This window comes from Ranitomeya variabilis, chromosome 1, assembly GCF_051348905.1.
Source record: "Ranitomeya variabilis isolate aRanVar5 chromosome 1, aRanVar5.hap1, whole genome shotgun sequence".
NCBI lineage: Eukaryota > Metazoa > Chordata > Amphibia > Anura > Dendrobatidae > Ranitomeya > Ranitomeya variabilis.
Window position 1 is genome coordinate 283,475,323 of NC_135232.1, and position 15,099 is coordinate 283,490,421.

At 41.8% G+C, this 15,099-nt stretch overlaps 1 protein-coding gene across 3 annotated transcripts in view; it reads left to right on the top strand.

Moving 5' to 3' along the window:
* Positions 1-12,342, top strand: part of TTC28 (tetratricopeptide repeat domain 28) — an 806,054-nt gene extending 793,712 nt beyond the window's left edge. For all 3 annotated transcript variants that reach the window (XM_077295116.1, XM_077295125.1, XM_077295135.1), the window contains 2 exons: positions 3,909-4,016; positions 6,471-12,342. In XM_077295116.1, the coding sequence (XP_077151231.1) occupies positions 3,909-4,016; positions 6,471-8,050 (1,688 nt within the window). In that variant the 3' untranslated portion in view covers positions 8,051-12,342. The remainder of the gene's footprint in view (positions 1-3,908; positions 4,017-6,470) is intronic.
* Positions 12,343-15,099: the final 2,757 nt, after the last annotated feature.

Sequence of the window (15,099 nt, forward strand, 5' to 3'; positions counted from 1 at the left end):
GCATTTTCTTCAGCGGTGCTCTAGTTGTGCCGAACGTCTTGGACAAAATCATATTCTGCAGGACCTCCCTATCTAATAGTCAAATGACTTTTTGACTCTTTTCAGTCCTTACTTAGTCCTAAAGTACAGGTCCTGTCAACAATTTCTGCGCTGACAATCTGGCTACTTATTTCAAAGAAAAGATTGACAATATCAGTCTAGACATTATCTACCAAACCCTTAATAGCATAGGTCCCCTTTCCTTCTACATTTCATCAAGTTCTAATTTTCAACTTTGAGCCCATCACAGAAGTTACCAGGATACTCTCTTCTTCTCCCCCCACTACTTGCTCTAATGACCTTATTGCCTCACATCTCCTCCAGTCCATCTTCCTGGCTGTCACTACCCACGTAACTAAAATATTTAACCTTTTTCTTGTGGTATCTTTTCGTCCTCTTTTAAGCATGTCGCTATAACGTCATTATTTAAGAGAATCATCTCTTGACTAGCACTGCTCTGCTAATTACAGACTTATCTCTAAACTCCTCAATCGCCTGGTCTCCTCAGGTATGATCTGCTATCTTTTAAATTATTTTCTTCTTTACCCATTACAATTGGGTTTCTGCTGTTCACACTCTACAGAAACTTCTTTTGCTAAAGTCTCTAATCATCTAACAACCAAATCTAATTAACTACTTCTAATTCTCCTGGATTTCTCTGCATCAATTCACACCATGGATCACCAACTGATCCTCACTATGCTCCAGTCTATCAGCCTTATCAATACTTTTTGACTGCTCTAATAGATTCTCAGTTGTTCGGTCTCCTTCCACTTCACTTACCCTATCGGGGCTCCTATTAGCACAGTCATAGGTCCATGTCTCTTATCTGTCTTTTCTATTCCCTATTGGACAAACCATCAGTAGATTTGGATTTCAGTACCATTTCTATGCTGATGACACCCAACTTCACACAGCTTCTGACATCATACCTGCACTACTACAAAATACCAGAGAAAGTCTGTCAATGGCTCTAACATAATATCCACTCTCTATCTGAAACTGAATCTATTCAAAGCTTAACATCTTGTGTTTCCTTCCTCAACTGGCCCACAAAAACCTGATATGTCAATTTCAAATGTGGTACTAATAGAATTCTCATTCAACATGCTCGCTATCTTAGGATTACATTTAGCTCAGATGGTTCCTGTACTACTTGTCATAACTCACTTGCTTAGGTCAGCTGCACATCAAGACATCTCCAGAATTTACCTTTGAAACTGCAAAACATCTATCACTCTTGTTCATTTTTGTTTTGTCTACTAAACTCACATAATATATTACACTTCTACAAATTTCCTCCCTCATCACTGTCTACCAAGCCACCCTCTGGTCTGAGTTCTGCTAATGACCTAAGATCAGAGGCGTAGCTAGGGTTTTGGTTCAGGGGGGGCAAAGCTTCTGAGTGGGCCCCTAACCAGGTAACCTTGATTACAACTCGGTGATGCACCCTAATAGTGGAGGAGAACCTCAGCAGGTGACCGCGCTATTACTGAAGATAATCTCTATATAAAGACCAACATGGATATTACCGCCATATGGTCAGTGGTAGATACCAGTCCTACAGAACATAGATCACAGCACAGATAATGTCTTACCACTGACATTCTATATGATTGAGTCGTCACTTTTCCCGTCTTTTCCATCTGGCCCAGACCGACATGACAACTTCTTCCAGCCAGGACTCGGCTGCAGAGAATACAACAAAGACACATTTCACTTCTCATTTTCCAGGCCCATCACCATCTATTCCCAACTTGCACAAACTCCTCATCCTGCTGATACCCCAATACTGAGCTGCTGCTGCCGTATGTGTCCCTATTACTGCACCTGATATCCCAATACTGAGCCGCTGCTGCCGTATCGGTCCCTATTACTGCCCCTGATACCCCAATACTGAGCCGCTGCTGCCGTATGTTTCCCTATTACTGCACCTGCTGTGTGGTTCTGTGTGCCCTCTAAATTCTAAGGCACTCTCTATAATATAGAAATGCTGGGTGCAAGTGCCCTAGAAAACAGTGCCCATATTTTGCCCCCTAGAAAGTAATATTGCCCTGTGTGCCCCTTTGATAGTCGCAGTAACCTGAGTTCCCCTATAACAATAAGTGCCCACTTTAATTATGTCCCGAGTCTCCCCCCTGTACAGCTCCTCTATACACAGCATGATGCTCTGTTATACACAGTATACTGACCCCTTAGAAGCCTCCAAACTGTTTGATGGCTCCAACACTGTAATCCCCACACTGTATGATGCCCCTCTAGATGGCCTCCATATAGTATAATGCACCAGATCGTCCTCAATATAGTATAATGTTCCAGATAGTCCTCAATATAGTATAATGCACTCCCCATAGGCAGACTCTATAGCACAAGGTAGCACCCCGCAGGCAGACCCTGTAGTATAAAGCAGCACCCCCATAGGCAGACCCTGTACTATAAGGCAGCACCTCCACAAGCAGACCCTGTACTATAAGGTAGCACCCCCATAGGCACACCCTGTACTATAAGGCAGCACCCCCATAGGTAGACCCTGTACTATAAGGCAGCACCCCCATAGGCAGACCCTGTAGTATTAGGCAGACCCCCCATAGGCAGACCCTGTATTATAAGGCAGACCCCCATAGGCAGACCCTGTATTATAAGGCAGACCCCCCATATGCAGACCCTGTAGTATTAGGCAGACCCCCATAGGCAGACCCTGTAGTATTAGGCAGACCCCCCATAGGCAGACCCTGTAGTATTAGGCAGACCCCCCCATAGGCAGACCCTGTAGTATTAGGCAGACCCCCCCATAGGCAGACCCTGTAGTATAAGACAGCACCCCCCATAGGCAGATTCTGTAGTATAAGGCAGCACCCCTTAAAAAAATAAATACATACTCACCTCTCTTCTTTCTGGTTCCTGCGCTGCTCTGAGCTCCTGCTGGTGTCCTGACAGCGGGCGCCGGGCAGTGATGTCATCGCGCCCTCTGTCAGCGTCGCCGACGTCAGATGCGAGGGGGATGATGGGGGAAGGAGCGCAGCGCTCCTTCCCTCATCATTGCGGTCAGCTGTATCGGCTAAATGCCGGTACAGCTGACCCTGTGATGACAGGCGGGGTGCCCACTGCTTGCACCAGGCCCCCCCTCCTGCTCAGGGGCCCCATAGCGGCAGAGCAGTGAGATCGATTCTCCCTGGTCTGCCGCAGAAGGTAACTATATCGGTGGTGCACTCGCCGATACAGTTACAGTAGCGTAGCTCCGGGTGGGCCCCCTCTGAGCACCACACCCTCTGCCCCCCCGCTACTGCCTAAGACTAATATCCTCCATAATCAGAACCTCTCACTCCCATCTCCAAAATTTTTCTTCTGCCTGTTCTGTGGAATATGCTACCAAAGACAATAAAGTTAATACCAGAGTTTTAAATGTGCCCTAAAAACACATATCTTCAAGTATGCCTATCACCTCACTCGACTAATCTAACCATTGTTAGTTTTTCTTTTCTACACTGTCTTCAGAATCTGGTCTTTTTTGCCATCTGTTCCTACACACTCCTTGCACTTGATGGCACTTTGTATCTGGACATATAAGATAAAGGCTGATGACCTGTCAATGCGCTTTACCTTACTGATCTTATTTTTTTTATAAAGATGGCTGCAGCATACATTACAAGCAGTTTTTATCTTTTGTATCTTCCCTACTTCCTTGCGAGCAGGTTCTTCATGCCTCTTGTTTAAATTCATGACTTATGTTTTCCTCTGTAACATAGGTTATTGTTTGTACATGCAGACCTGAATTGTAAAGTTCTACAGAATATAAAATGATTATTATTATTATCAATGGTCAAAACGTTTAACATTGAGGAAAACTAGTGTGTTTTTATTCTTTGTAGGCTTTGACCTGTGTGAAGTAGGACAAGAAGAAGTCATATTGAAAACTGGCAAACAGGCAAATAAAAGGACAATGCAATTTGCTTTGCAGTCACTTTTGGCTCTCTTTGGTAAGTTTCATAAAAATGTTTTGTGTAAGATAGTTTGCGCTTATGTAAGGAAAACTGAGGCTGCATTGCCATTTGAGAATTTACATTGTGCACTGCATGAAAATGTAATAAGGCTTTTGCTATAAATCAAATGTGCAAATTTGTAGTAAATCTTATTTTTAGATTGTGGACATTATGTTGGATGTAAAGATTAAGAAAACCCCATTGTATGAGCTTTAAACACAAAGTACAATTGATATGGGAGCGCTGAGCAACCTCCGATTTTTAGACAATTAATCATGAAGCATTACAATATATTGATGTACCTGATCCCTCAGAGTGAGAACTTCCATTTATAAACCACTCTACCATTGGTTTATAAAAGTCCCATGTCCAATTAGAAAGTTGTTCTCTATAGATTATATAATTTCCGTAAAAACATTTCAAAATGTATCTAAATTCAGACTTCAAATAGAGGTCAATGCTTGTAACTGTAATTGCACTAGAAATCTGGCTTAAATGGTAATTTCCCCCTATTCAAAAGGTAAGGGATAACTTTCTGACAGCTAGGGCTCTGGAACCCAAAAACAGGGCTCTGCAACCCCGTCTTGAATGGTGTGAAGGTGCCAATGCCCGAACCCGATACCATTTATTGTCTGCGGTAATGCTAGAGAAAGTCAATGTCACGGCACTGTTGCAGGATATTCTGGGGCTATGGGCTGCTACCCTAATCCTTAAACTAGGGGTGCCCTAGCAATCCCTGCTCCCTGGATTACTTCTGATGGTGAAGATGCCACGTGCCTTGCTGAGCTCTTAAGTCAGTCCTTATCTGTCCCTTCCCCACCCAGGGAAGTGAGGAGTTGTATTGTATAAGAATACCCAAACCAGACTAACAAGGGAAAACACACAGGGATAAATGAATACCAATACCAAATACCAATCATTCAAATATGCATTTACAAACAGCAGAGTGGAACACCAGGAAGTAAAGGGTAGAAAACCCAAATAGGAGAGGATGAGGATATACACACAGACAATTTCCAAGTAACAGTCTTCAGAACAACACTCTAAACGCCTTCTCAAACAAACAACACCTCAACTCCAGAGCCAAGCAGTATGAGATTAACACTGGCAATCCCTGATTGCTAGAGGCGAGTATATATAGTAGAGGGGAGTGGCCAACACTGAACAGCTGAGACCATCAAAGAAAGAAAGCTCCAGGAGCTGTCAACTGAACAGATTAACTCTGCACTGCTTGCAGAAATCTGCACTGTTTAATATGGTGGTGAAATGCTTCTAATCAATGCAGGAGTACATGAAATCAGACACTATGGTCTTCTGGCCCTCTCTGTCACAGTAAACCTGTGATAGTCAACCACTGTTCTCAGCATTGTTATAGACAATGAATGGAGTAGAAGTCAAGCATGCACACCTGTGCTCTATTCAGGAAGAAGCTGCACAGCCCTATTTTCAGGGTTCTAGAGCCCCGATCTCCAATTGACTGGGGGTTCCGTCTGTTGAACCCTCAGGCATCAGCAAGTTGAGCCCTATTCTATGACTAGGTGATAACTATTTTTTTACAATTAATATACAAAGCAAATCAGTTTAAAGACAAATTAATTATTGATTTGCGCCAAAAAGAACAGATATGCGCACCTCACTAGACATTTTTCCAAATTTTCTAGAAAAGTGGCATTGCTTTGGTGAGTCTAAAAATGTGCCAGGTTGACTATTGGCATGTACCATTTTTAAGCACAAAATAATGACCTAAAGTTAAGTAAAATTAGAGTTGATGTAAGATGTAACAAATCCAACGCACATTGAGTGCCATTGTGTATAATTATGTGCCTATTGTAAATGTCAGGCCAAGTGTATGCTGTCCACCTATTACACAGTATTAGGAGCTAAATTGGTGTGTTAAACTTGTGTCACCGGAATACTAAACCCCCGGAGGGCATGATGAAACGATAACTATAAAAATTGGCAAAGACTGTGCTTCATGCTTACTCCAAATAGGGGCACCCAAGCCAGAGACCAAGGGGAAGAACCCTTGAAGAAAGAGTAAAATGAAAAATTAGAACAGTTTGAACAAAAAATAATGAAAATAACCTCTACAATATATTCTATATTTATATAATGTATAGTAAATATGAAACACAATAAAACAGTACTTCTGAAATGATAAGTTAACCAATATGGTGAGGAGCAGGTGGGCAGGCAGTCATTATATGTAACGCAACCATTTCTCTGACTGAACCAATCTCTGATTTGGTTTCATAACAAAATAATTGTGTGCTCATTTTAATATTCTGCGAGATTTTTTACATTAACTAAATCAAGTGGAGAGGTTAAGGTATCACCATGGTAGAACTGGTAAGACCTAAAAATTGTAAAGCTTTGCATTAAATTATAGTAATTCATGCTGTATTTAAACTGCATTTTACAGCACTTATATGCTCTTTGTCTGTATTTCAGATTCCACTGAGCTACCAAAACGTCTAAGTCTTGATAGTTCTTCATCACTTGAATCCCTGGCATCTGCACAGTCAATGTGTAATCCAATCCCTCATGGATATCTGGGTCATCCCTTCTCTCCAACATGTCCAGATAGCATGTCTTCAGATGCTATCTCTGTATACAGTCTAAGTTCAATTGCATCGTCAATGAGTTTTGTGTCTAAGCCAGACTGTTTAGCTGATGGTGAAAATAAGGTGCGGCAGGACCACGATAGACCAAAATATATTTATTCTCTCAGAAGCTCTACAAGAGGCCAGTCTTCCCCACAGACCCAGATGTCATTAAGCAAAGAGGAGCAAGAGGAGTACGATGGGTTTTCTATAATAAGCAATGAACCTCTTTTATCATACACAGAAAACTTAGATCCTAGTCTCATAAAGGAGAACGTCCAAGAAATAATTCAAGTTTCTGTAAACTCTAAGGGCAGTATAAGCACACCAAATTCACCTGTTAAACTGGCTCTGATTTCAAGTCCAAATTCACCTTTCCAAAAAGTTGGAAAACACGCAAGCTCCGATACTGGGGAATCAGATCAATCTAGTACTGAAACAGACAGTACAGTCAAATCCCAAGAAGAAGGCAATCCTAAACTTAATCCTGAGGAGCTTGCACAAAAAATCTTAGAGGAAACTCAAAGTCATTTAATTGCAGTTGAACGTCTTCAAAGAAGTGGCAGTTTGAACAGGGTGAATCAATCACCCGATGGTGCTTCTACTCCGAATGGCAGCTCTATGTTCAGGTCATCAGAAACAAGTGCTTTTAGTAGACCTGTTCAGAAAGGGTTGCCTTCTCCTGTTACTGTGAAACCAAAGCCTCCAACTAGAAGCTCTTCTCTTCAAAAGGTGAGCTCAGGATACAACAGTCCAGCAAATTCTGATTCATCCTTAAAGGAAGGTGCAAGTCTTCACAGTAACCAGCCGTCTCCAAGTTCAGATTCACCTTTCAAACTGAAATACCCTAGCTCTCCTTACAGCTCCCACATCTCAAGATCTCCTCAAAACATATCTCCAAGCTCAGGTCACCAATCTCCAGCAGGAAGTACCTCATCTCCAGCTCTTTCATATTCTTCTGCTGGATCTGCTCGATCCAGCCCTGCTGATGCGCCTGATCTGGATAAGTTAAAACTTGCTGCAATTGATGAGAAGGTGAAGGCCATACACAATCTCAAGATGTTCTGGTCAAGTAACCCTCAGCATACATCGGGTCCTATCAAAATATTACGTGGAACTCCTGGAACAATGACTTCTAAGAAGGACGTCCTTAGTTTATTAAACTTGTCTCCACGACATAATAAAAAGGAAGAGGCTGTGGATAATCTTGAACTAAAGGAACTGTCTGTTCAGAAAAAGCATGCCGAAGCCACACAGCAAAATCCTCAAAATGGACATAAACATACAGAAAACATTAATGTAGCAAACATAACTCAGTCAGCATCATCCATTAACATGTCTGGTTCTATACGCAATTTAAAACTCTCGTCTGGAAATGGGTACAAGTTCCTTTCACCTGGAAGATTTTTTCCTTCTTCAAAGTGTTAAAATGTCTTTTATACAACTTTTAAGCCTGTATTGCCATTTATATATTGTTTATGTCCGAATGCCTTCATAACTGTAAGACTAAAATATTACATGTGAAGCAGTGGTTATCATGGATGTAACACTGAAAACAACAAAACAGAGTTTTAATGAGAATTTACCAAAAGTCCCATCTGTTTGTACAATACGATAAGTTATAAAAGTGAGAATATTAGAGTAGGGGTAATAAACTTGTGATGGGTAGAGGTTCCATATCACAGAAATGAAACATAGGTCATTATTTATTTAGATCCATATAATCAGATACATTTGTACATTTATTTGTAAATTTTGACACTTGAAACATCAAGACCATTTTATTATTCTATGATATATGTTCTGTTTTATGCCTAGTGTAGGGTGGCAGCTTCTTTGTAATTGTCTGTACTATAGGATGCCAACAGTAATGCAAATGTGGTCATAGCTGTGTTGTTTTTTTTTCTCTGCCAGGTCTGAATTTCAGTCTTCATCCCCAGCACAAGTTCCATACATTTAATAGTGTCTGGTACTGAAGCTTGGTCCTATTCAAGTGTATGGGACTGAGATGCAATATCGATCACCACCACTACGAAAAAGTATGGTACTGTGCTGAGTAAACAATGCACCGCTTCCTGGGCGCCACTACCCCTTCAATGAGCTCATTAGTAAAAGGTATTGGTGGTCAGACCCCCAACTTATCTGATATTGATCTATTGACCGATTCTAAGGATAGGCCCTCAATATTAAGGTCTAAAGCAAAATAAACTCTAAATGAAGCCATATTTTATTATATAGTCAAATGTAAAGCTTTGTAAACCTTCATGTATGTAACACGTTGGCCAAATATCATCAAAATTGTCAGTGAATAGAACTTTTGCCCATGTCAGCAGATACTAGAATGAACCCCAAGGCCATTGGAGAAGAATATGCTGGTATTTAGTATGATACAGCTCAATAAGTCCGTATATGTCAGTACAGCGCAGTGAGTCCTCTAGAAATGAAGCAAATATGAAAACTGAGACATATCCATTGGAAGCTGAATTAGATGACTGCTTGTGTAATCCCCAAAGATTAGCAACTACAGGTATGAACAGCTCTATAGTAATGCAGAAATGATTAAAAGGTGAGTCTGTCACATGGATTTGCATCACTAAACTGCCACCAACCTTATTCCTCTCCATTACAGCATTATACATAAGTCTTTATAACGACGTTTGGAAAAGTCGCTAGGAAAAAAGCAAATTTATAATCCTACAGGTCCAATATTCTGATCACTTGGCACCAATCATACCTATATTGGCATGATTAACATGCTAGGCTAGGTCAAACGTTCCCAGAATATGCAGTGAAATCCCAAATCCCAGATGTGATTTTTTTTTTTTAAAGGGAACCTGCCATTTGAAAAAAATGCTATTAAATTGCAGATATTGGATTAATATGCAGGTGGTTTAACGCCTTCTGAACCTGGGTGGCCTCTGAACAGAGAACCCAACTGAAGGCAAAAAATGAGATTTTAATACTCCCAGCAGCCTTGGGTTTTCAGTCGTAGAGATGTGGCCGGCGCTCATTCAGTCAACACTCAGTACGTAATAAGCGGCGGCCCGACATTGACTGACAGCTGTCCCTACCGGACATCAGTACAAAGCCAGCTGTCAGTCAGTGCCTGGAAGCACTTACAGCCGCCACTCATTATGCACTGGGCAGTGACTGAAGCCACGCCGGACGCTCCTCTATGACTGAAAGTTCGAGGCTGCCGGGGGATTAAAGTTAACTTTCTCCTGGTAGCCGAGCTTTCAGTGCTGCGGCCGCTTGGCTTCAGAATCCTATTAACCTGCAGATTAACCCATATCTGCAGGTTAATAGCTTTTTTTTCACATGACAGGTTCCCTTCAAATAAAGTTCTTATAATAGCAGGTCTGTGGCACTGCAAAATAGAAGAGTAACAAGGTGGTGGAGATTGTCAAATCCATGTGACAAGTTCCCTTTACCACTTACATGTGTCATTAGACCCTAATTCCCACTGTGGCAAAAGCATAACCATACAAAGTGTGAGCAATGCTGGTTCTTACTCATTTTCCCATACAGGCTAAACAAGAAATACATTTGTAAAAACAGATTAAGAACTGCATTTGAATTTAGTATCTAAATTAAGTGCGGACACAATTTAAGAGTATACAGATGTACATTGCTTAAAGGAATATTTCAGATAAGGTATATCAGACCAAATTGGCATACAGTTTATAAGTTGGAGAGTAGTCAAATTCAATGTACGTGTGTGATCACTAGCCAACCACTGTGATCACTAGCCAATTACTGGGAAGGGATAGGTGGAGTCTGCTGTGACTGTTCTTGGCCTTAGAATAAAAAAGTACAGAGCAGCTAATATAGATATTATTGATAAATATATTCAGTTTACATGGTATGCCAAGATATTAGAAGAGCAAAATCATTTTATTTGTAGAGAATCCTGTTTAAAGAGGTTAGAGTATAAGTCTGCAATCACTCCTTAAATCTTGTGAATCCTTGGGCATTGGGAGCGACTGCGGGTATGTGATTTGCATACATTCAGTCATTTGCAGACTAGATGAATGTGTCCTTGCTCAGTGCAAGTCTAGTTGGAATGTGGCTGGGTGTGTCCATATTACATGTTTGTGGTCACAAGACTGCCGACACCTTGTACCAACACCGGAGAATCCTCGCACGACGTAGTGTACACGCTGTGAAGATTCACAAGTCTGCAGTCACACAGAGTGACTACAGGCTTCTAACCTAAAGTCGGACAGCCCCTTTAAAGGGAATGTTTTATCAGAATTGATGTCTTATTTTAAAACAAGTTTTTATGTTAAACATCATTTTAATATTTTCAGTCATGTTTTTTAAGTTTTCCATGTCACTATATAGAAAACAAAGCAATCCTGAATGATTAGGCCACTGACCCTTCTAGTTCTCATTCTGTAGTGATCACTTCTTGGTAGTCATCCATTATCGCAGGCAGGATTACAATGACTAGATAACACAAGATCCACCATTAGGCGATGGTCACAAGTCACCTTCTGTCCTCTGCAGGCGACGCAGAACATGCCTACAACACTCTCCCAATGAAGACAGTAGACCATTGTTTGACTAAAGTTTCTCATGTCATTGTAATTGCAGTAAAGCAAATCTCCGAGTCACAGCTCAAACAATATGGCTGTCTACAAACACAAAGTAATTAAAAAAAAATGATTACAAAAAAAGAATATGTTTTGCTAAAAAAAAGAAAATGTGATACACACTTCTGCAGATTGTAGTATGGACCTAGGAAAGGAATACTGGGTATGGCTGTACTAATAATGCACTTTATACTAATCTAGAAGACTCACGATGACATTAATCACAGACAGTATTAGTACATGGTATCTGCCACTTTAATAATCACTCTCATTTCTTAAACCATTTATATTTGGCCAGTTTTATATTTTTCATTGATCACATTGCTGTAAAGGCATAAAACCTGCTAGACGCCTTCTGACATAAAGCCGTCGTTCTGCTCCCACAGTTCTAGAACCCCTGGGATAGAATACCGAAATGATAACACAAGAACCCTGCTTCCCTCGAATATTTTAGCCACTGATGAGTTTACAAAGCAACTTTTGTATTTGTACTTTGTAGCTACGAGCTTGACACTGTTGTATCCACATATCCCTATGCAAACCGTTTGTGAAGATTTGGGGCTTGTTTGCAGATGTTTCCATGGTTAAGTGGAACCGAAGATCATGTAAATAGCACCTTGTTAGAAAGCTGCATGCACGTTTTGTGATCTGAGCCCTTGAAATACATCTGTGTTTGTGAATCGGTGGGTTTCATAGAGTTACCGTCTAGATGATCTTTACTTGGTGTAAAGAGAACTTTTCCGTCATAGAAAACAAAGCAGCCTGCGGGGCGGCCCTAACGACTGGTGCTCCTCACAGCGGCCCTTGTATCCGTATGTCTGATTTACATTGGTTTTGTAAATTAAACAATGTTTTTTTCCCTGGCAGCACTAAACTTTTCTATAATATAATATGTACCTTGTAAAAAGTATTTCATATTTTTTATTGAAATTGCGGAGGCATTTGGCCTACTTCTTTGTGATCTGTGTTTATTAAAGCATGAAACTATATATGATGTGTCATATACCTGATCCAATGCTAAAACATTGTTGAAGCCATAACTGTCTTTTTTCTACGGTGCTGCGGTTTTCCTACCTGGCAGTATGAAGTCATTATCAAGATCCAAATAAAGCAATTAGAAAATGCTATCTCATCCTTCCTAATTTAACTGTAGACTGCTCACAATGTAGGCAGACAGATTAGAATGGATTTACATGGCCGGTCTTTCTGATAAATAAGACAAATAGCTAGATCAGGGCTCAGCAACCTGAGGCACTGTAGTGGTTGTGAAAGTACAGCCTGTTGCAGCATGCTGGGAGTTGTCATTTTACAACACTCGTGAGTCCTGCAGGTGGCTGACACCTGGATTAACAATTAGTGTTAAGGTACCTTCACACTTAGCGACGCTGCAGCGATATCGACAACGATGCCGATCGCTGCAGCGTCACTGTGTGGTCGCTGGAGAGCTGTCACACAGACAGCTCTCCAGCGACCAATGATGCCGAAGTCCCCGGGTAACCAGGGTAAACATCGGGTTACTAAGCGCAGGGCCGCGCTTAGTAACCCGATATTTACCCTGGTTACCAGTGTACATGTAAAAAAAACCAAACACTACATACTTACATTCCGGTGTCCGTAATGTCCCCCGGCGTCTGCTTCCTGCACTGACTGTGAGTGCCGGCCGTAAGGCACAGCACAGCGGTGACGTCACCGCTGTGCTCTGCTTTTACTTTACGGCCGGCACTCACAGTCAGTGCAGGAAGCGGACGGCGGGGGACGTGTGACAGACACCGGAATGTGAGTATGTACTGTTTGTTTTTTTTACATTTACAATGGTAACCAGGGTAAATATCGAGTTACTAAGCGCGGGCCTGTGCTTAGTAACCTGATATTTACCCTGGTTACCATTGTAAAACATCGCTGCATCGTTGCTTTTGCTGTCAAACACAACGATACACGCCGATCTGACGACCAAATAAAGTTCTGAACTTTCAGCAACGACCAGCGATATCACAGCAGGATCCAGATCGCTGCTGCGTGTCAAACACAACGATATTGCTATCCAGGACGCTGCAACGTCACGGATCGCTATCGTTATCGTTGCAAAGTCGCTTAGTGTGAAGGTACCTTAAGGCTGGAATCACAGTAGTGTATGGCATCCAATGCAAGAGCATCTGATGTGATATCCTAATGGCAGTCGGCTCCAGCTCTGCTGCGAGTGTGATCCAAGTGTCAGTGCTCCAATCATCTTGCATGAGGGAATTGCAGCACAGGTATGGAGGAGATGGAGAAAGTGATTTCTCTGTCTCCTTCATTGCCTGTCTCGGCATATATCGAACTGCACTGGGATGACATCGGAGTGCAGTCCAATGTTTCACGCGCACCCATAGACTTGTATGGTTGTGAGTTAGCCAAGTCTCGCTGTCAAACTCAGCATGCTGCATTAGTTCTCTCATGCTGAAGCAGCATGAGAAAATAATCGCTGATCTGCTCTGCCCCATAGTATAACATTGGCCGAGTGCTATCTGATAAAACATCGGATAGCGCTCGCCCTTGTTATACGCTAGAGTGACCCCAGCCTTGGTGCAAGACTCACTCCAGCGGCCAGGTCAATAATCTCTGGCTGCTGGATGAGAGCCCTGAGAGCTGCCTACTATCTCCAGGTACACTCAAAACATAATTGTTGTGGTGTGTCAAATGTTATGTCGTCAAATAAAGGGATATTTGTGGATGGGTTCCACCCTGCTAGATGAACTTGAGACCGATACTCCGGTATAATAAGTGAAAAGGTAGTGGTTTATTTGATGCGTTTCGAAGTACAAAATTACTTCTTCCTCAGGATTGACCACATGTATCTGAAGAATGTAATCCTGAGGAAGAAAGTAATTTTGTACTTTGAAATGCGTTGAATAAACTGCTACATTTTCACTTATTATACTGGAGTATAAACCATCCACAAATATCCCTTTATTTGATGTCCAATGGTCACTGACTGACTCGTGGATCCCGTGGATCCCATGCAGCTGACGCTCACATTCGATGCTTTCTGTAATAATTATAGGTTATAAATCAGGAGACTCTTTGCGTGGAACAAGACAACTACAGGACACAGTTTTATAAGTGGTAAAGTCTATATTATCACACGGTGATTCAAACAGGTGCAGAGTCCACAACACTTGGTGCAAATATCAAATGCAGCTCAGCAGTCTATAGGAAACTTCAGAGGAAAATGCAATCACGCAGAAAGTCTATGAAGCACAATTATTCTTGAGGATACTTGACACGAATAAGTCCTTGCTTAGTCCAAAACAGATAGATATGCTATAAGGCAGTTAAAATAATATCTTAGCTCAACCAGGGAGGTCTGGGTAATAGTCTCAGGTTCTTGCAGAGCAGCAACAGCTTACATGTCCAGCAAATGCAGATGGAAGTAAACACGAGCAGCAGATGAAGGAGGATTACTGGAACTGGTGTATGCAGCAGGAACTCAGAGCAGAGTAGCAGGATCACCACAGGTTCACAGGAGCCAGGGAGTCACCAGAGGTCAGGAGCTGGATGCAAGGCAGAATACTCTAGAACAGACTGAAGGCTGGGGTGGAGTTTTATTGCAGGAAGACACAGTGCACATGAGACCAAAGATGCCATCTTGGAAAAGGGCAGTAATGCACAAAAAGGTAATAAAAAATGTTCAGAGTCCTGACATTACTCCCTCCTTAGAAGCGGCCTCAGGACGATCCTGGACCTGGTTTCTCATGGAATCTCTGATGAAAATGAGAAATATTCTGTTGGGCATTGATGTTTTCCACAGGTTCCCAAGAGTCTTCCTCAGGGGGATATCCCTGCCATCTTATCAGATATTGGAGCCGATTCCTGCGAATTCTGGAATCAGCAATTTCTTCCACC